The 21,322-nt window shown below is 43.3% G+C and overlaps 1 protein-coding gene across 4 annotated transcripts in view; it reads right to left on the reverse strand.

The window, feature by feature from the left end:
* CASK (calcium/calmodulin dependent serine protein kinase) overlaps positions 1–21,322 on the reverse strand; it is a 268,122-nt gene that overhangs the window by 108,933 nt on the left and 137,867 nt on the right. For all 4 annotated transcript variants that reach the window (XM_066599973.1, XM_066599972.1, XM_066599971.1 and 1 more), the window contains exons 7-9: positions 17,566–17,741; positions 12,460–12,582; positions 6,470–6,553 (exon numbers count right to left, since the gene is read on the reverse strand). In XM_066599973.1, the coding sequence (XP_066456070.1) occupies positions 6,470–6,553; positions 12,460–12,582; positions 17,566–17,741 (383 nt within the window). The remainder of the gene's footprint in view (positions 1–6,469; positions 6,554–12,459; positions 12,583–17,565; positions 17,742–21,322) is intronic.

The following is a 21,322-nucleotide window of genomic DNA, read 5'->3' on the forward strand; positions in this document are numbered from 1 at the left end:
TATTTACATAAATCCTATTGAAAAAATGATTGCCAATCCAAAATACATGCTTTAAAGTGGAACAAATAAATAACATAGGATACTGTAGCAAGAAAAAGTAAGGGTATTTTCACACGGGACAACTGCCGGGCGCAGAAGTGCCCAACAGTCATCCCAACTATCATCGCCCCTATGTTTTCACACGGGGGCGATAGTCATTTACTGTAAATGGGCAGGTGAACTGTGAGAGAAGTTGCTCACAAGCAATTCTCACTCAGTACACTGTCGGGTCCCGCATTTACACGGGACAACTATTGCCTAAAATCACTCACTTGAGCATTTTTTAGCGGATATTTGGCCAGTGTAAAAGTGAAAACTTTGGAACAACCTCTTTCTCCATTAATGACCAATATAATACGGTTTAGTTGTTATCAAAGTCACAGTTACAGACAAAATCTTAAACTAGTAAGAAAAACAGTTGTACTTTTATTGAGCACAGCGAGTAAATATCCATAGTGCAGGGAGAAGGTCAAGTAGCAGTCATCTCCATCAAACATTTCCAGCAGCTGCAAATCAGATTTGCACAACATTGAGGAGCAATTTTATCATTTCTCCGGCTAATGTGCTTCAGTTCATCAATACTTCGGGACTACCTGGCTCACCCAGCATCTAAAAGGGGTATTGCAGTTAGTGGGAGGAATTACAAGTTTTCACCCATCCAATGGATGGGTTAAAAAACGAGATGGATGGCGGTCCGACTGCTGGGACCACCACCAATCCTCTAAACAGGGGACCAATGCCCTCCTATTTCACAATGCAGGATCGCTTCTCTCCATTTCCCTAATGCAGCAGAGAACGGGCCGCTGCTCGCGCATGAGCGCTGCCACTCCATACATTTCAATAGGACTAATGGAAATAGCTGAGCATAGCGTTCAGCTATCAGTCTACCCCATCTAAATGGATGGAGCTGTGGCTATGTAATAACTTTCCTTTAAAGAACGTGTGCACGAACTTTCTTTGATAGAACATTTTCAGAAAGATCGTTCATAAGTCACCCAGCGTCACTGACATGTATGACCAGTTTGCACAACTGTACTGGTGAGTATAGACCAAAACGTGTCTGATGCAACTGCAAAATTATAGTTCACCAGGCGATTGATCGACAGTTGTTCAACCATCACCCTACTTCTACGTACTGTATATGGCCATAGTCTTCTGCAGTTATCCCAGAGTCCTCATCTCTTAGTGAATTACCCTTTATAACTCTTGGACTAAGGTTGGATCATGTCTCCTGAAAATTGTTTGCATCAAGCTACCGTGTTTTCCTGAAAATAGGTCCTACCCTGATAGTAAGACCTATCGGGTTTTCGGGGGAGGCTTGAAATAGAAGTGCCCCCCGAAAATATGGTGAGACCTAGCTAAAGTGTCCCCCAAAATAAAAAAAATCAATACTCACCTGGTCCGCGGTGTCCTGATGGTCTTTGGTGGCACTGCGGTAAACTGCAGCTAAGCTTCTGCCAGTGATGGGGCTTGGAATACTCCACCTCCAGCAAAGCGAGTGCTGTGATTGGCTGATCGAGCACCAGCAGCCAATCACAGCCGATGCTCGATGAGCCAATCACAGCCATTCAGTGAATGACATCATGGGCAATGACGCCCATGTGACTACTGTTTTCTAGGGATATAGTACATTTCCCATAAGCACCTTGCTTCTCCTCACATCTCCAAGCACTCTCCTTTGTACTGCTGCCATTAGCCATTCGAAATACATTTTATCTTGTGGATTCTTGAGTTTTCTTTTTACCCATGTGCAAAATCCAATGAATAGGCGTACCAAAATAAAATTAAAGAATTACAATATACAGGGCATATGGTCAGTTTCAGTCTGTGAAAAAGCTCTGTAGTTCACAGACCGAAAATGCATATGCCCGTGTGAACGAGCCTCTAGTGGTAACAGGAGCAACACTGACAAAGACAGACTCATGGTACTGGGGAACTCTTATAATGGTCAAATAAATATAATTCTTGTCATGCTCACAATACATGTATATAACCCTTTTATCCCATCTGTTGACATACATCGCATCCTACATGGATACCTGTACGCACATTACACTTATATACATTCCCCACGTGTATATACACACACACACTATACACACATGGGGTACGTTCACATGTAGCAGAATTGGTACAGTTTTTCTGCAGCATAAAATCTGCATTAATTTACGCGGCAAAAACTGCATCAAATTCGGCACCATTTGGGACAGATTCAGGTGCAGATTTTGGTGTGGATCTGCAGCAGAATTTCCCCCTTCAATTCAAGGGGTGAAATCTGCTGCAGATCCGCATCAAATTCTGTACCAAAGCGCACACATACGTATATACGCAGATAACACATTTACATTATGCATGTATACCCACATACAATATACACATTACATACAAATCTAGATCTAGTATCACGCACTGTTATATTACACACACTGATATAACCGATATTATACACGCATGCACAAGCACATTCAGTATTTTCTACACACATTAACCATTTCCAATCCAATTTTAGATACAGGGTTTCCTGAAAGGCTTATTCTTTTTGCTGTTTTACAATGCTGCCATCTGCTGGCTAAAGCCAGTGTGTGTGCACCAGAGAGGCTCTGACAGCAGAGTGGCTGCTGGTAGACAGTAAGAATACCCTGTCGGACGTCTTCTGACATTGAAGCTGTACAAGCTTCAAATCAGAATGTAGGAAGACGTCAGACAGTGGATTGGAAAGGGTTAAACAGGCACTTGCCTCACCTGTAGATGTTGCAGTTGATGTTTGGGCCTCAGCTCTACAACACTATTCTGAAGTAGGAAACTTTACCACCTTTTTTCCCCCATTCTAGGACCACACTGGAGGTGGACCATGGTGAATCAGTAGCAGGGACAAGAGAGCGCACAACAGACTATGCGCAGGGGAGGGACGGGAGGGCGCAGCAGAGAGGAGGGACGACGGGAGGGCGCAGCAGAGAGGAGGGACGACGGGAGGGCGCAGCAGAGAGGAGGGACGACGGGAGGGCGCAGCAGAGAGGAGGGACGACGGGAGGGCGCAGCAGAGAGGAGGGACGGGAGGGCGCAGCAGAGAGGAGGGACGGGAGGGCGCAGCAGAGAGGAGGGACGGGAGGGCGCAGCAGAGAGGAGGGACGGGAGGGCGCAGCAGAGAGGAGGGACGGGAGGGCGCAGCAGAGAGGAGGGACGGGAGGGCGCAGCAGAGAGGAGGGACGGGAGGGCGCAGCAGAGAGGAGGGACGGGAGGGCGCAGGGGTAGACAGAAGCTCTTGAACTTTCTGCTCTTTAGGCTCAGCACTGACAGGAGGGGAGAGTCTGCTGACTTCAGAGGAGAGGGGTGGATCCAGGCTGTCCCTCCAGTGCTGCACCCCACATGTACACATGGAGCAGTTAGCTGGGTGCAGGGTGCTTCCTCACACTCTGAAGAACTGTAGGAGAGCAAAAGGATGGGCTCTCTGGAGGGATCCTGGGGACACTGACAGTTGGGTGTGTGCTGTGCTCATGCCCCTTCCAGGCACTAGGTTTGCCAGGCAACTTAGGGCTCACCGAGATTCCAGGCCCAAACCAACTGCTAAGTATGGATGTAGATAACAGCAAAGGAAAAATTGTGCTGGTTGGGCTGCAGAACTTGGGTTAGCAAGTGTACAAACATTCCAGAATGCTCACTACTCCAAGTATATTGTAAATATAATTAATTTTTAAAATACAATCTATTAATACCCATTTTTAATTGTGGGGTGATGCCAATAATGGGCAAAATACCATTGAAAACCATACTTCTACTTCATCTTCTTAACCTGAACATATTTTGCCAATTAGTTGTTGGACATGTCGTCATTAACATGAAGGCTCATGTACTTTTTCTCCCTGCTATGTGGATATTTACTGAATGTGCTCAACAAAAGGCATGAACAGTAATGTTTGTTTCCAAGTCACAATTACAGACAATCAGAATTTAATTAGTAATCAATGCAGAAATATGCAATTCCAGAAAAGACTCACTTTTTCATGCAATTATTGATGTACCAAATATAAACTCTTGCTGCATGCTTGTGCATGACTGATAAGGCTTTGGCTGTATATGTTATGGTAAAACATGGAAGTGGATCCCATCAAGCTGAAAACTATATCTGGGATCCGTATTAGATTGCCATTAGCGTTTGAATACCAATTTCATTACTGCATGCTTAATCATTCATATTTCCGTATTTACACATTTTGCATGTAAAATACATGTTTTGTTAGATGTCATTTTAAAGAAATCTAAATTAAAAAAATGACAAAACTACAAACTTTACGGGGGAGCTGGGAGCTATTGGAGCGGCTGCAGGTTTGCCCTTGTGATCCTCTGCAAGAATCCCAATGTAGTAGGAGATAAGAGGAGATATACCATACTAATGGAAAATATTAGATGGACAATCCAAAACGGGCCAGGTATATATAAATACTATAGGATGATGGTCAAACAATAGCAGAAAATCAAATCTGCATGTCTTTCTAGCCCATTTTCACGACTGAGAACTGAACATGTAACGTGTGGGGCTTTGTGAACAGACTGTCCGGTCATCTTGGATCCAACTTTGCAGCATAAGCCCTCAGGCAGAGAAGGCAGTTATAAAACACCATGTCCTGCTCGGCAACATTCATCGGAGCCGTTCTACAGCAGTGACTAGTCACAGCGTCCTCCCCATTAGCGGGTCCATTATTCCTTGATTGACGCCGCACTCTGTGAGCTAATTCAGAGCTGGCTGTGCAATAAACTACTTTGGACTGGTTTTGAAAGTTAGGCTTGAAATGATCCAATATCAGCTGTGACACTGAACATTGTGAGGCAGGTCTACTAATCCCGTTTAACCCCCTAAAGACCAGCCACTTTTTGTTTTCGGTTCCGCATTTTTTCATCCTTGCACTCCAAGAGTTACAACTTTATTTTTCCCATCGACAGAGCTGTATAACAGCATTTTTTTATGGGAAGAGTTGTATTTTTAAATGCCATCACTTTTTGTACCATGGAATGTATTCAAAAACTTTTTAAAAATTTCTAAATTGAGTGTAACAGAAAAAAACATAACTTGTTAAATATACTTTGCAAGTTCAATGCACGTATGAAAGTACCAAATTTATATAGCTTTTATTATTTTTGACTACTTTTAAAAAATCTAAAAAAAAAAAACAAAAAAAAAAACACTTAAGAAAAGTTGCTTTGTTGCAGCATTCTGGCCTACATAACTTTTTTTTTCATGCTCAAAAAATTTGATGCATCTTTAGATACTTCTGTCTTAGGGCCCTTTTACACGGCTCGATCATCATTCAGATTCTTGCTGGATCACAGGAATCTGAACGATCATTGTTCACTGTAAATACTAGCAGCGACTGACTGCACGATAATTTGTTTGCCGTTCAGTATCCGCGATAACGATAGGCTTGTGTAAGTAGGCAGTTGTTCATCTGTGAAGGGAGGCTGGAGATCATGGAGGCCCACCCGCCTCCATTCATTGAGCAATGAAAGCACAGGAGCGATCATCGCTGGGACGGCTGGTGGGCACTGAGGCGCGCAACAGTTACCCTGTGGAAGACGATCCTTCGTGAGATAAATTGGAATGAGCCTGCGACCAGCTATTGTATTTCGCTCACTAGGCATTTACACCGATTTATTGGGTAGCTTGCTCGAACATAAGCACACCTCTAGAAAGCAGTGGCAGAAGGGTGACTAGTCAGCAAAACATTACGACGCCTGCTTACACAACAGGATTTGCAGCAGTCAGATGATTTTTAGGTACATGTAAAAGACCCAATAAGTGATAATCTAAAGATTTAGCATTGATCGTTCCTAACAATTATTGTGTAAACCACTTGATCCAACGATTGTAGCAGTTTCAGATGCGTCGACATGCGTTTTTGACAGCGTTTGACTGCATTTTCAGCACAGTAATTAAACACAGTCAAGCAAGCAGATAATGCCAGAACTGAAAAAACGCAGTCCTCACATTCTACTGGGCTGAAAACGCACGAAATTCATTTAAAGGGGCAAAGCATCGCGTTTTAAAATGCACAAACGCTTGAAAATAGAACAGACAGCGCTTGAAAAACAGTGTTAAAAACGTGTCTGAGAAGCGTTATTGAAATCAATGGTAGCATTTGACAGCATTCAGCGTTAACCGCTGGAGAAACACGCATGCGTGAGAGCGGTTTAAGTTTATACCACCTGTTTGGTTGGCTTTGTTTGCGCCAAAATGTTACTGCTATTGCAAAGCATGGTATTGCATTAGAAGTCATGCCCTCAGTCGGGCAAGGCGTAGAGAAGGGTCTAAAAGGTAATAAATGAGGGATCTCAGCTAGTTTTTTTTCTGCAAATAGAGCTGACACATTTGGCTTAGGAAGTCTCGCCCATTGTGGCAAGATAAACTTTCAGTTGTTGAACTCATTTATGACCTTACCTTTAATTTCCTCCTAGCATTAAATTTTCTTAGTTGTTCTACAGTTTCTGGCAAGTGGATCTTGTATGCATAGCGATCTCTTTCCTGTAACAGAAAAGTCACAAAGTAAATAATCAATGTACATAAAGGTTTAGGTGGAAGAAGGAACAAACAGATAACTATAAAAACACGAATGTTCATTCGACCTGTGGGGTTAAGAATCAGGTTTTTCTGCTTCATCCTTTTAAAGTCTATTCCATGAATTTTAGTTGAGTTACCAAAACATTTTTCCCCCCAACCTTCAACTGGGAAAGTGAATGAGAAGGACTGAACGGATTAGTGAATGAGCCAGCAATGATTTGTATGCCTGCATAAAATGAACGAAAAGTGAACAAGTTATCATTCGATCACTGGCTGCGTTTAGACTGACCAATTATTGCTCACTTTCACTTGTCTTACATGTATGCCATCAATACTGCGATACTGAAAAGCCCTTCTAATTCTATTCATTAACTGTACAATGGGCTTTAAATAATTTGCTTTCCATTTGGTGGGAATGTCAGCCAGTAGCCGAGCTCTGGAAAGAAGTGACAACCCTGTACAACCACGTCAACCATTCGGATGTTACGATGACACCCGGGCTGGCTATGCTCTCGCTGTTCCCGGGCTCCGTGAGAGGAGCGAAAGCTAGTTTATTAAAACATTTCATAATAGCAATGAGAAGACTCATTCCAAGATTGTGGCGCTCAGCTACCGCTCCAACCAGGGGCATGTGGGTAGAAGAACTTCATGCCCTCATGAGATTCGATGAGCTGGGAGCAGACGAGCCTAAACTATGGGAAGTCTACTACAAGCTTTGGCAGCCGTGGGTTGCGTTCAGGGGAACAGATAGTCTCAGAAAATGGATAGAGCAAGGCTCTATAGATCAATGAGATCGTAGGATAGACCCCCGGAGCGCAACATACGCGGCCATACTTACCTTTAACTCTGCACATCTCATCTCCCCTCTTCACCCCTCCCCCCTCCACCCCCGCTCCCTCCTTCTTGCCTCCCTCCTTCCTCCTTACCCTACTCTCCTACCCCCCGGACATCTCCCCCCCCCTCCTTTTTTGTGTGTCTTAAGAGTAAGAAAAATTGAGTCAACAGCAGAGGAGAGGTCCATATCAGAATTATAAGATGGGACGAGACAGGACATTCAGTTTCGAAATATAGATCAAAACGGAGAGGAGAGCGGGGGAGGAAGCGCAATAAGGTGTCAACGTGTACCAGGTGCTTTGGGTTGACTGTGAGAAGCGCGACTTGAATCACCCACGATACTTTGTTTCCCGTTTTCTTGTCTCTGCTAACCCCCTGTTTATATAAGAAGTTTCTGAAGTAGACCCATCTACAATAGTATTCCAAGTTTATTTTACTACATGTTTCGATAATGTTGAAATGATTTCAAAATGTGACCAAACTGTTGATGTACAATAAAATCTATTTGAACATAAATAATTTGCTTTCATCCATATAAAACGATTAAAGATGCTGCCCGCATGAACTGTTGATGGCTTATCCTCAGGTTATCAGGGGGCTGCTGCCCGGAGTCCTTGCGATCAGTATTTGCTGGGCCGAGGTGTACGGAAGACGGGTCATCAGTCGTTCAGAAGTAGACAACCCCTTTAGGCAATCTTGCAAATACAGGACTTCTGATCTGAGTTACCGTCCATTCTAGTCTACACCAGCATTCACAATTCTGCAGTGTAATCTCCAAGCAAATGTTAAAGAGGCCGTCTTGGTGCTATACAATTTTTTTTTAACCCCATGTTAAAATCTGTGAAAATGTAGCTAGTAATACTGGTTTGTCCTCAGTCCCTCAGCACGGCCCCTTTAAAGTTTGCACAGATCTTGCTTTGTCTATTTGCAGTCAGTGAAATCTAGTCTTTATGCCAGTTACAGTATAATGGGATGTAGTGACTCATCTGTTAGGGATTTGCCTGTCCTCAAGCTTTTGACCGTTTCCAATAACAACCAGCAGAATTGTGAACAAAACTGCATAATAATCCGGGTTATGTGAGGATCAGAACAAAATGAGTAAAACAATGTAGAGGAGGACCAAATACAGTTGGAATTCCAAATTACATAAAAAAAATTAAATGTGTTCAAAGAGGACCATAACTTGAAGCAACAACTTATAATTATAAAAATCTTAGCACAAGTTTATACTGACTCAACAAAACTCAATGGGATCAGTATAAAATGATCATGCAAATTACTGTATCAGGCATTAATAAAATGCCCAAAGCCTTCTATGAATGCATACTTTACCTCTGTATTAAAAAAAAGTATTTTCCGCTAGGAGAAATAATGCAGGACAGTGTACAGCAGTACTGAGCAGTGGGGATGTGATTCCATTAGCTGTAAAGGCAGTAAATCACTCACCCTTAGCTCCAGCAGCACTTTTGTAAATCTCTGCTTCTCTTCTTTTATCTTCCATGAACAACATAAGTCACCAACCTCAACATGCTATAATCCATATTGCTATCTCTATTACAAGAGATGGACTTCACAACAGCCGCAGGACAGCAAATTTGAAGGAAAAGAGGCCCCCTAGTGGCCAGTACTTTAGAGCGATTTTATTCAGCATATAAACTTAATTTTAATGTTATTTGCTCTGCTGATCGTTATCAAATTTGCTATCATATAAACACAAGTTGTCTATCATGTTAGTTTTTCTTTAAGTAGATCTTAGGGAGCTCTTTAAAGTTAAGGTACCTGAAGAACCCTACTGTAAGAACAGTAATCAGATGCACATTCCATATAACGAATGTTTAAAAGCAAATACTTATTTTTGTATAGACAATAGAACACTTGATCCATTAATGCACCATTTATTTTGTAATACGGTACATGTCCAGTCCACTGTGCATAATGACTGAACAGGTCGGTCTTTCAGTAGGTAGCAGTAAGTACAGCCTTTTTCTGTGATTTTAAGTAATTGCAGTTTTCAAAACCTAGTGAAAAAGTTTAGTCAAACCCGAGTTTTTGGATTAAGTTGTCTATAAACCCTTTCAAGGCCAGAATTTTTTTGTTTCAACATAACTGTATGAATTCTTTTTTCCGCGAGACAAGTTGTAGTTTTAAAAAAAATGGTACAATTTACATGTACCATATATGATGTACTGAAAAAGGTTGACAAATTTCTAAAGCGGGGCGAAAAGGCAAAAATGCAATCGTGCCTTTTTGGGGAGGTACCTGAATATACAGCATTCGTGGTGCAGTAAAAACGTCATGGCAGCTTTATTCTGTGGGTCAGTGGGATTGTAGTGATACATTTATGTACCGTATATACCGGCGTATAAGACGACTTTTGAACCCCGAAAAATCTGCTCTGCAGTCGGGGGTCGTCTTATGCGCCGGTAATACAAAAAAAAAAAAAGTGTAAAAAAAAAAAATTTTATTACTCACCTCCCACGGCGTTCTGTCGCGCTCCGGCAGGATGTCGCTCGCTCCGGCAGGCTGTCGCTGGCTCCTCGTCCCCGCCGCAGCATAGCTTTCTGAATGCGGGGCTTGAAATCCCCGCTTCCAGAAAGCTAATACACACGCCGGCAGCCATGACAGCATTGAATGGCTGTGATTGGCTAAAGCACACGTGGCTTCAGCCAATCACACTATTCAATGACATCATTGAATGGCTGTGATTGGCTGAAGGCGCACGTGTTAGCAATCACACCCATTCAATGATGTCATTGAATAGTGTGATTGGCTGAAGCCATGTGTGCTTTAGCCAATCACAGCCATTCAATGATGTCATGGCTGCCGGCGTGTGTATTAGCTTTCTGGAAGCGGGGATTTCAAGCCCCACATTCAGAAAGCTATGCTGCGGCGGGGACGAGGAGCGAGCGACATCCTGCCGGAGCGCGACAGAACGCCGTGGGAGGTGAGTAATAAAATTTTTTTTTTTTCTCCACTGAATACCGGCGTATAAGGTGACAGTTGGGGGGTCGTCTTATACGCCCCGTCGCCTTATACGCCGGTATATACGGTAGTGTTTTTTTTTTTTTTTTTACATTAAACTACTAAAATAATTGAAAGTTTTTTGTTTAAAAAAAAATTGCTTTTGTTGCCATATTCTGACACCCACAGCTACAGTACTGTGCGGGGGCTTGTTTTTGGGTGGCGAGTTGTAGCCTGTTGGTAGAGTCCTATTCTAAGTAGCTCCTCCATAAGATGTGAACAGACAGCCTTATGCACATTCCTACCGCACGTGTGTTTAGCACATTATAACTAGGATTTTACTCTGAAAAGATGATGAAGCAGAGCTGCTCTCAATCAAGAAACTACGTGAGTAGAATACTGTAATTACTAGACGAGGATATGATCTTCTCCAGAAGCAGCATCCTCCTTGCACAGCGTCTCCTACAGATTTGTTCTGCCCTTGTATAAGAGCATTCTGCAGTAAATCCAAGTATGGAGGTATACGGTATATAAGTGTCTTATCTTTGTACACACAGTTTTCCTATAAAAAAGTACTACAAATAGGTACTGTGTGCTTTTACCCTTTAGAGCACCTTCTGAGAACGTCAAGTTATTTTTCCATTGACTTAGCCATAAGGGCATTATTTTTGCAGAAAGACTTGTATTTTTCTAAAGCACCATTTTGGGGTACAAATATTGTATTAAAAATATATATTAAAAGGTCAAAAACTTTCCAATAAACTTAGCGATCGCCAATATGAGAACTAGAAAATAGTGCAAATCACTTTATTTACATATAAATGTGCATTTTTGCAGAAAAATCACTTTAAAATGATTGACACTAGAGGTTTCACTTCCTTCTCACATGCTATATGCTGCCTGTGGCCATGCAGAATCCATCTCTTGGAGCAAAGATAGATTATAAGTGTGTGGGGAAGTATTTGCTTTCTGCTGTCTCATCCTGCCCATAGATGTCTAAGGAGAAGAGAGAGGAGGAGAGGGGAGGGGGACAGGTAGACAGATTCAAACAGGGAACCGGCTCCAGATTCCTCTAAGGGGGCCTTTTGGATGAGCCGATTTATCGTTTGAACGAACGAGTGACGTCACCACTAGCTCATTCGCTCTTGTGCAGCCAGTTTAGGCAGGTAGATACATCGTTGACTTGTTCAAACTAGAAATCGTTCAGAATCATTCAGTCTTTCACATTTGCTGTAGAAGTGAATGAGAAGGACTAAACAATTGCTGTTTAAACCGAACGATAAGTGAACGAGCCAACCATGACTTTTATGCCTGCATGAAATGGACAAGCGAAAAGCAAATAATTATCATTTGCTCGTTGACTTGCATTTAAAATCAACGATTATTGTTCACTTTTGCTTATTTGAACAATCATTGTACATAAAATTGTTCAATCTAAAAGCACCCAAAGTGTTTTATCCCAGCTCAGTGCTAAATTCACAGCTAAACTGCGATAAAATGCCATCCATGCCAGTGCTGCTTCTTTCCCCCGACCATCTTAGATTCCGATGATGTTCTAATGCTGTGTGTGAGAACTCTGGATTAGAGGGAACCCGTCACTAGCCTAAAGCACCAGAAACTCAATGTGCCGTTAGGCCAGGTGACAGGGAGCTGGGTGATGTATTTTTCATACTCGCCCGCTTTCCACGGCGCTCCTATGAAGCCCATGCACAGGCCAAAAATCTGACTTTTCAGAGTCCTGTGTACGCTCTCTGCCATAGACTTGTATAAGAGCGTGCGCTCACGGGACTCCGCGAATAATCTGACTCTTCAGCTGTCACAGGCGGGCACCACACGAATTGGTCGAGTTTGCAAAACAGAGCGCCTGGCTCCCTGTCCCCTGCCCCAACACCCACATAACTTTAGCTTATGGTGCTTTAAGCATGTGACAGGTTCCCTTTAAAGAATCTTTAAAAACAGACTTTCATACAATCTAGTTTTTTTTTTTATTTAGACAGTCCCAGAATTTTTCGACGTATTTTTACATTCCAGAAACATTATTTCTTAGCACCGGTGATATATTTTAATTACCTTACCTTTAGCCATGGGTGATTGAGTGCCTCATAAACGGTTATTCTTTCAGCTGGGTCCAACATAAGCATGCGGCGCACTAAGTCTTTAGCACTTTCAGATATATGGCTCCATTGTCGGGGATTCATCTAAAAGTGTAATAAAAAAAATACATTCAGAATGTCAACTCGTAACTACCCATTGAAAATCTAAAAATCTTTACTTTTCAATCTGAGCATAAAGAGGTTTCTGACCATAACCCAATGTGAAAAAAACAGTTCCCTGTGCCACTTTGCCCAGTCGTAAAGGAAACTTTATAGCTTTTTAGTCAAATCACATGTTCCTCTTTATTCACCGCTACTTGCCCCTTTTGTTTGCAGTAGTGACTTCCAGTTATGACAGTTTCCACTTATTTCTACGAGTCCTCGGCTGTCCTCTATGGCATAACAAGAGCCAACCAATTCACTTTTCTCTGGCCACATCACAAAAAAACTTCACAGCCCCCCGCAGTACGAAATACTGCACATCTGATCGCACATATCCTAGATGAAGCAAGCAACGTCCAAGCCAGTCCTTCACCCCTATAATTTGTATGAAAAGGACATCGCAAAAAGGACGGAAGGGCAAAGGAAAGAGTGGAGTGGACCAACCTGACGTAGGAAATAACTGACTATAGGGGTGGGAGAGATTTCACTAAAGAGATTCGTCTACTATGGTTGCAATGAGTCTATCAAGTTTCATATGCCCAGAAAACCCCCTTTAATTGAGACATCTTTAATCTATTCATATCTGGATATCAGAAGGATTTGTTGATTACCCCACAGTCATTTTGTAAGGGGTAACCTACCAGTTGAATGATAGTGCTACTAAAATCAGAAGTAACCAACTATCCTGAAGCCAATTTCTCCTTATGGAATCCTCGGCTCTCACAGTTTTCAGTCATGTAATTAGGCTTTCATTGCCAACAGTCATACACTATGACTCATGAGGAAACCGAAGAAAATGTGATCTCTTATTACTAAAACATTTTATAGGATGAAACGCTTTTCAATTTAGGTTAACGGTGTCAGTAAAACGTAGTCTTTATTGCATAAGACGCAGCACTTCCATCTGTTTCCTACTTAGGAGAGGAATCTCGCTGAGGTCAACAGAAAGATGGGGCAGGCCAAAAATGACTGCTTTACCAATGACGTCTGTCCGGTGATAGAGGACTGACCACAGGAGGTCCGTTTCTAGGCTACTTCGTGAATAAGGGGTTTTGTTCAGCAACCATCTAAACTTTAAATGCTTTACTGTAATTTTGTTGTTCTGCAATTCAATCAAAATCATTTCAATTTGGGACACGAGAAAAACTTCCCTAATTGTCTATAGCAACCAATCACAACAGAGTTTTCTGTCTGCATTGTGCTGGAGTAAAATGAAAAAAACGGAGCTCTAATTGGTTGCCATGGGCAACCAAGACAGATTTTCTTTTGGACAGTTTCATAAATCTTCCCCAAGGTTCTCTGAAAACAGGTCTAAACGTCTGCCATATAAAATGGAATAAAAGTGGTCAGCAGTAACGTTTCCTCATTTACTTACTCATTATTAGTCCCATAGAAAAACACATGATGAAGATCACACCGAATCTTGTTTTTATGTTCTGAGTTGGCTAGAAAACTATCAATCTGTATCAATTTAACATCACGGGTTTAAACCAGATACGTGGGCACCTAATAACCCAATCTAGAATGTCACAGGAGACAGACAGAAGCTGCTGCCTATACAAAGAAAGGGCCAAGGAATGGCAGAGGAGAAGGGTCTGCGCCCAACCAAGTGGAAATAAGGCTGACTGGGAGTTATCAAACAGAGTTGCGCTCCTAACCTCAGACAAGCCGGGCACTGTAGCAGTGGCAACTCCTTTCCTACAGGACTGTAAGTGAGGCAGGCCTCAATTGCAATAGTAGGTGCGCACACCGACAGTGACTCTGCTACTAGTCAACAGGCCTGATGTATAGGAAGGCATTACGCCGAAAGACTTGGACTATTTAGCCTACTGACATCACACACGCCATCATTTATTGATTGCAACAGTTGTACAGAGGTAAGGGTGCAAGTCTCAAACAACAGGCACTGTTACTGGGTGTATCATATGTTGCATTTCTCATCAGCCATATTGATAATGGAAAAGTGTTAACCCTAATTTTCGAATAATTGATGATGTACCACCATTAGGGAGGGGAGGCGACAGGGAAGATCTACTTAAAAAGCAAGAGCTCCACTAAATCTTTACCCTTAATACCATGTATCCACATAGCTTGAATATGGAATACAATTACATGCCATTAGAGATGAGCGAGCACGCTTGTTTAAGGCTGATGCTCGAGCGAGCATCGGTCTTTTCGAGCACCATGCAGGGAGCGGCGGGGAGGGGGAGAGTGAGAGATATTGAGTTAACCTGTCACTATCATATTGTTATGGTTATATGGGAGCATATGTAAGTTGGAGGCTGAGATAGTGCTTTACATATATTTAGTGAATAGAACAGGGGGTGACTTACCTCTTTGGCCATATGTTCCTTAAATATGATGTGAATTGATGTCGGAGTATAGTATATTTCTATTTCTGGACACTCTAGTGTGTGCACAGATGCATAATAGGTTGGCGGTCGCCATCCTGTGGATGGCGTTTTGGGACTCTGTTCCCTATTTAGTTTTAAAATCCCCCCTCCCGTCTTTTGATCTGCACATGTTCTAATATGGCTGGCAGTTGCCACCTTTTGATTGGCAGCTGCTGACGTTACCCCATATGAGAATGCGGCTTGCCCGCGCTTTAGCTATAAAGGATGCTGAGTTGCCGTCCGGTCCTGCACATGCATGCTTGTACGATATGGACGATTCCCCCTTTTGCCTCTGATCGCGCGAGATGTGGCGCAATTGGTGCATGCTCAGTTATTCACAGTGACGCCAGACAGCATAAAGGATGACATGGAGCTGGCGATCAGGGGTTAATGGACTGCACCTAAACGCCCTATGATGATCAAGTGATGCTTATTGGAAGTGATCATTGAGGGGAGTGTTTTTGCGTTTGCTGATTGGATATGCTGTATACTATGTGGGCTATATAAGATTAGTATGTCTGGGGTTTGATTAGGCTTGAAATTAGCAGTCGAAATGTTGCCTGTTTTTAACATGGAGTAATAAAGATTTAATACTTTATTTAAACACCGCTGATGCTGCCACTTTTTGCTATTGTGTGGATGTTGGAGGGGATTGGAGGTCCATGATCCCTGGAACGTGGCTCTGCATGATATTAAACACACCTCTGCTGGAGACTGCATACTGATGGGGTGCTGCGGGACTTGTGGACTATAAACCTTAACCCTAAAGAGGAACAGTGTACCGTAATTCAGGGAACCGTATTTCACAGATAGAAGGCTGATACTTGCAAAGTGTTACTGATACTATTATGGTATTGTGATTAGGTTGTATTGCGTACAAGTCATTATCATAAATTGTCATTATACCATTGTTCACTTTTACTCTTTTCTTTAACAGTGTATATTTTGGTTACTGTTTTTGCTGTATCGTACCCTGAACCCTGTGCTGCGCGGCCGATCGGGGCTGTTAACCCTTTAAATGCCACTGGTAATTCGGACAGCGACACTTAAGTCCCCTGAACAACGTTCAGGGGTCCTGTATGGTCCCCCTTCCCCCATGATGAGATAACCGGATGCTGTGCGGGTGTCATGGCAGTCGGGGGCCCCAGGGCTGTCTTGTCAGTATGCCTATCAAGCCATCCCTGTGGGGCGGCTGTATAAACTGCCTGTCAGATCGCAGTATGATGTAATGCTATGGCATTACATCAGACTACAGGAGCGATCAAAGCATCGCTAGCTGTGGTCCACTAGGGGGGCTAAAAGAAAATGTAAAAATCAGAATAAGGTTTTGCTAATTTAAAAAAAAAAAAAAAAAAAAGAAAAGTTAAACAAACCCTTTTGCCATCTTTCCAATAAAAGAATCTAAATAAAACAAAAATACATATTTGGTATTGCTGCATCCGTAAAAGTCTGATCTATGAAAGGAATGCATTATTTACCAAGCACGGTGACCGTCGTTCGGAAAAAGAAAAAAAAATACGAACGCTACAAATATGCTTTTTTTGGTCATCCTCTCTCCAAGAAAAAAATGTATTAAAAAGCGATCAGTTGTATGTATTCAGAAATGGTACCAACAGAAACTACAGGACGTACCGCACAAAATGAGCCCTCACACAACTATGTCGACGGAAAAATAAAAAAGGTATTGTGTGCAGAAGATGGAGCCAGAAAATAATTTAAAAAAATTAAAGATCTTAAAAGGAAAGAAAAAAAGAACCTACATATGTTTGGTATTGTAGTAATCGTACTGACCCATAGAATAAAGTTAGCGGGTCATTTTTGTTGCAGTTTGTGTGCTGTAGAAACAAGACATCTAAAGATGTCAGAATGTCGTCATTCTTCCATTTCTCTCCATTAAGAATTTTTTAAAGTTTTTCAGTACATTATATCGTACATGAAAAATAGCATTGAAAACTACAACTCATCCTTCATACTGGAACGTCGATGGATAAATAAAGGAGTTACAATTTTTTAAAGGGGGGGGGGGGAAACAAAAATAGAAACAAAAAAGCTCCGTCACTAAGGGGTTAACCACTAAAGGTACAATCCCAAGAAAATATGGATAACTATAATTCATCCCATATGGACAATCACTTGTCTATAATGCAAAGCCTTGTAAATTAACCTAGTAACAAGCTGGATTGCCTGTCGAGAACACCACAGCCCTATAGATCGCTCCAGTGTGCAAACAGTTTTACTGCAAATTACAGCGGTTTTAGAATGCAGTTTTGTTGTGCAGTTTGTACTTTCCGCCCCATTCCACCTCCTCCCATTGCAAATAGTGGCAAGGGGTGGGAGCTCATTGCACTGCTCCCGTCCCGCCGCCTCCTCCTGCAAAAAGGGACAGCGCATGTTGGCCAGGCGTGAAAACCCGTCTGGCATACGCACATCTGAAGCAGCCCATAGACTGTATTGCTAACCACCGGAAACGGCTGTAAAACCACACTGGCTACATGTGCAGAATGCCACGACAGAGACAAGCAGGGTTACTTACCTTGTATTTTCCTTTGATAATGCCTTCAAATAATCTTTCTTTTGTGCCATAAAAAGGCAAACAGCCACTTAAAAGGATAAAAAGGATTACACCACATCCCCAGACATCTACAGGTTTCCCATAAGGCTCTCTTTTCACCACCTCTGGAGCCATAAAGTGCGGTGTTCCTACCCGACCTGTTGGAAACAGAGTGAGAACAGAGTTAGACTATGGAAGACTTTATAAGACAAAGTGCCTGCAGAAAGCACAGTAGGATCTAAGACAGATTACAAGTTGGGCCCCTTTCCCATGCGCTAAGGTTCTGTTTGGAGTCTCCACAGCAGACCCCAGATGAAGTAACGCAGCATGTTGCACCATTTCATCCAGGTCAATTTTATCTAGGCTGCCGGAAGCCAGGCAATCCCCACTATAGCCAGGGAGTCAGTCTGGTGCCAGTTTGGGTTCAACGGTTGCGGTATTTATGTTGTTTTGCTCTGAGGACAGGGCTGAAGAATAGACTATCACACTGGGGGACTGTGCACAGGTGTAAATGAGGCCGAAGTGTTACCGCATGCCAAACCAAATACCTAAACTAGAGGGAGCAATTGGCCTCTATGCTCATTAAGAGTCTATAACACAGTGTGACATATGGCCCTGCTCTGTAGACCCTACTGCAGTGGTGGCGAACCTATGGCATGCGTGCCAGAGGCGGCACGCAGAGCCCTCCCTAATGGCACACGCTGCCATCGCTGCTCACCACTAATAAATACCGGCAGGGGCCACGGCTTCCTTGCCGGTATTCACTCACAGCGCTGCTAGCCGCACTGATCCCACTGCACACTGTGACGTCAGTGTGCGGCCGGGATCCTCCCCCCCGGCGTGCCCTCTTAGGTTCCGCGAGAGCAGGGGGAGGAGGCATCCGGCAGCACACTGACCTCAGAGTGTGTGCCGCGATCATTGCCGAGCAGAAGAGGAGCTGAGCTTTCAGGAGGAGGAGAAGGGGGTAAGTATGTGGGTCTCGGGAGGGCCGCTGTGGGGTGTCACTACTGCACTGGGGGCCGCTGTGGGGTGTCACTACTGCACTGGGGGCCGCTGTGCGGTGTCACTACTGCACTGGGGGCCGCTGTGCGGTGTCACTACTGCACTGGGGGCCGCTGTGCGGTGTCACTACTGCACTGGGGGCCGCTGTGCGGTGTCACTACTGCACTGGGGGCCGCTGTGCGGTGTCACTACTGCACTGGGGGCCGCTGTGCGGTGTCACTACTGCACTGGGGGCCGCTGTGCGGTGTCACTACTGCACTGGGGGCCGCTGTGCGGTGTCACTACTGCACTGGGGGCCGCTGTGCGGTGTCACTACTGCACTGGGGGCCGCTGTGCGGTGTCACTACTGCACTGGGGGCCGCTGTGCGGTGTCACTATTACCGCTGGGACCTCTGTGTGGGGAGGGGAGTGTCACTTATCGCTAGGGCTGCTGGGGGGCACTATTATCGCTGGGGCGGGGAATTATCATCGGGGGGGCACTATTACTGCTGGGGTATGTTTGCATGTGGCAGAAATGGGCAGGGCTGTTTCAAAATACACAGGGTGCAGATTTTGACAAATTTTTGGATGTGGAAATACTGCAGAGTTTTCCACAGTATTTTCCGCTGAGGACATTCTGCAGCATTTCCGCATCCAAAAAGCAGTCAAAATCTGCACGCTGTCCATCTTGAAATGGCCCTGTCCTTTTTAGAACGACGGGAGTAAAATCATATGTCGTGATAAGCCCCGCCACCTGACATGTTGGCACTCTGCGATAAAAATAAGTGGGTTTTGGGTTGCAGTTTTGGCATCGTGAGCCCCATGTTTAGCACTGCATTCCCCACTGAAAATAAACCCCTTCTTTTAAAGGGGAATATTCATTAAAAACATCATATGAAAATATGGTTATATGCAAACCCCCACTGCGAGGAGGCATGGTGGTAATTTTCAAGTTCCCTTTAATACAAATCTCAATAAGGCCCCAAGTGAAGATCTTAACTCTTCCTCCTCCGTGCAAATGTTAACATATACTGAATGAGGCTCTTCAACTTTGGAAAGGGTAATACTAAAAACCCATTTACACGTAACGATTATCGCTCAAAAATTCATTCCAAAAACAGATTTGAGCAATAATCGTTCAGTGTGAATGCAATAAAAAAAAATAAAAATAAATAAATAAATAAAAAAATCAGTTACTTGTTGTTTGTGGTTGTTAAAGCTGACTATCAGTCAGCTTAAAAAATCTCGTTTACTCGCTGGCTTCTTGTCCCATGTAAACGTTCCCCATAGTAGGTGAGGCGCTGAGCGAGAAGCGGCCGAGAAGCCCGTGATTCAGCGGAAAGTCTTTCAGTTTAAAAGCTCTGAACGAGCCCCAATGACATCAGCAGTGACATCAGAGCTCGTACAGTCGTTGATAAGACTGTCAGCCAGCATGAAAGGGCCATAACTCTAAAAGTGCCTGATCGGTGCAATCTTCAAGCACTTCTCCCAAAGGCTGGTCCTACATGTGGGCTGCACAGGAGTACACAATGACATGTGTTCTTGCTGCGTGACACCCATCCCCATACACCATCTTAGTGTATACCTGCACATAATATGTGCCAAGGTAGGATGTGCCGCAACTTTTTTCGTACGCAAAAAAAAAAAATTTCAGGCGAGTGGCCCAAAAGAAATTAATATGCGGTGAATGGATCCAATGAAAATACATTTCTTTTTATTGATCCATTCACATTTACATATATACATTGCATATAACACACGCAAAAAAGAATGCAGCATGTTCTATGTTACTGCGTATTATGCGCTGTAGAGCCCTATTCTTGTGTGTAATAAATGCTGTAAATTACGCAATTATGTGCCATTTTTATACAGAGTGTCGCTAAGCGACAGCGGGATATGAAAAAGCAAAACAATAAGACTGCGCATGACCCCGTGCGCGAGAGATACGCTGTCATGTGCGGTCTGAAGCTGCCATACGCAGCAGAACGCCGACTTGCACAGCGGTAAATTGCAACGTTATACATGCGGCACTTTACGCATTCGCTTGTCCGTGCCCCTCCTGAAGTGAAGGCGCTGCGGCTCTCTAGTAGATGCCAGATCCCACTGGTTAGGTAAAGGAGGAATAAAGAAAATTGCACAAATCTGCAATCCCTTGGATCCTCAAGGCCTCCTATTACTGGGACACAATACGTACCCATGAAAGTCTTATATGGAGTAATGATGAACGTAATTCTATGCAAAATCGCAGCAGAGCTAACGTATACTACAAATATAGGAGAAAATGGCTTTAAAGAGCCGAGAGCCAGTTCCTGCAGCAAAAGGAATTACATGGTCCATGAGGCCTACATTACACTCCGATGAGCTAACAAACATCTATGGACGCATTCAAAAGAAACAGCAATATAAGAAACTCGGATCCAAGGCACAAAATGCCCTAACATTTCCCAACAAATTATTTCAGCTTCACATTGACTTTTGAAGTAAATGCTGCAGCTGTTTCTAGCATGACAAATATGTAATCCATGTTCTAACAAATGGATTTCAGCACTTGGTTTTGCTGCTTTCAATTCACAAAAGGCATGAAAATATGCAGAGAAAACAATATTTGTAATTAGACGTAAACTGCAACATGAAAGGAAAGGAAAACTGTCGCTTGCTTAACATGGCTTAACACGATGCGGCTCTGGTACCGGCTACCTACCGTAGAAGAAGTAGGTCGTCAAAATGTATTAAAATTATTCACATAGAAATAAATTGC

This window comes from Eleutherodactylus coqui, chromosome 4, assembly GCF_035609145.1.
Source record: "Eleutherodactylus coqui strain aEleCoq1 chromosome 4, aEleCoq1.hap1, whole genome shotgun sequence".
Taxonomy (NCBI): domain Eukaryota; kingdom Metazoa; phylum Chordata; class Amphibia; order Anura; family Eleutherodactylidae; genus Eleutherodactylus; species Eleutherodactylus coqui.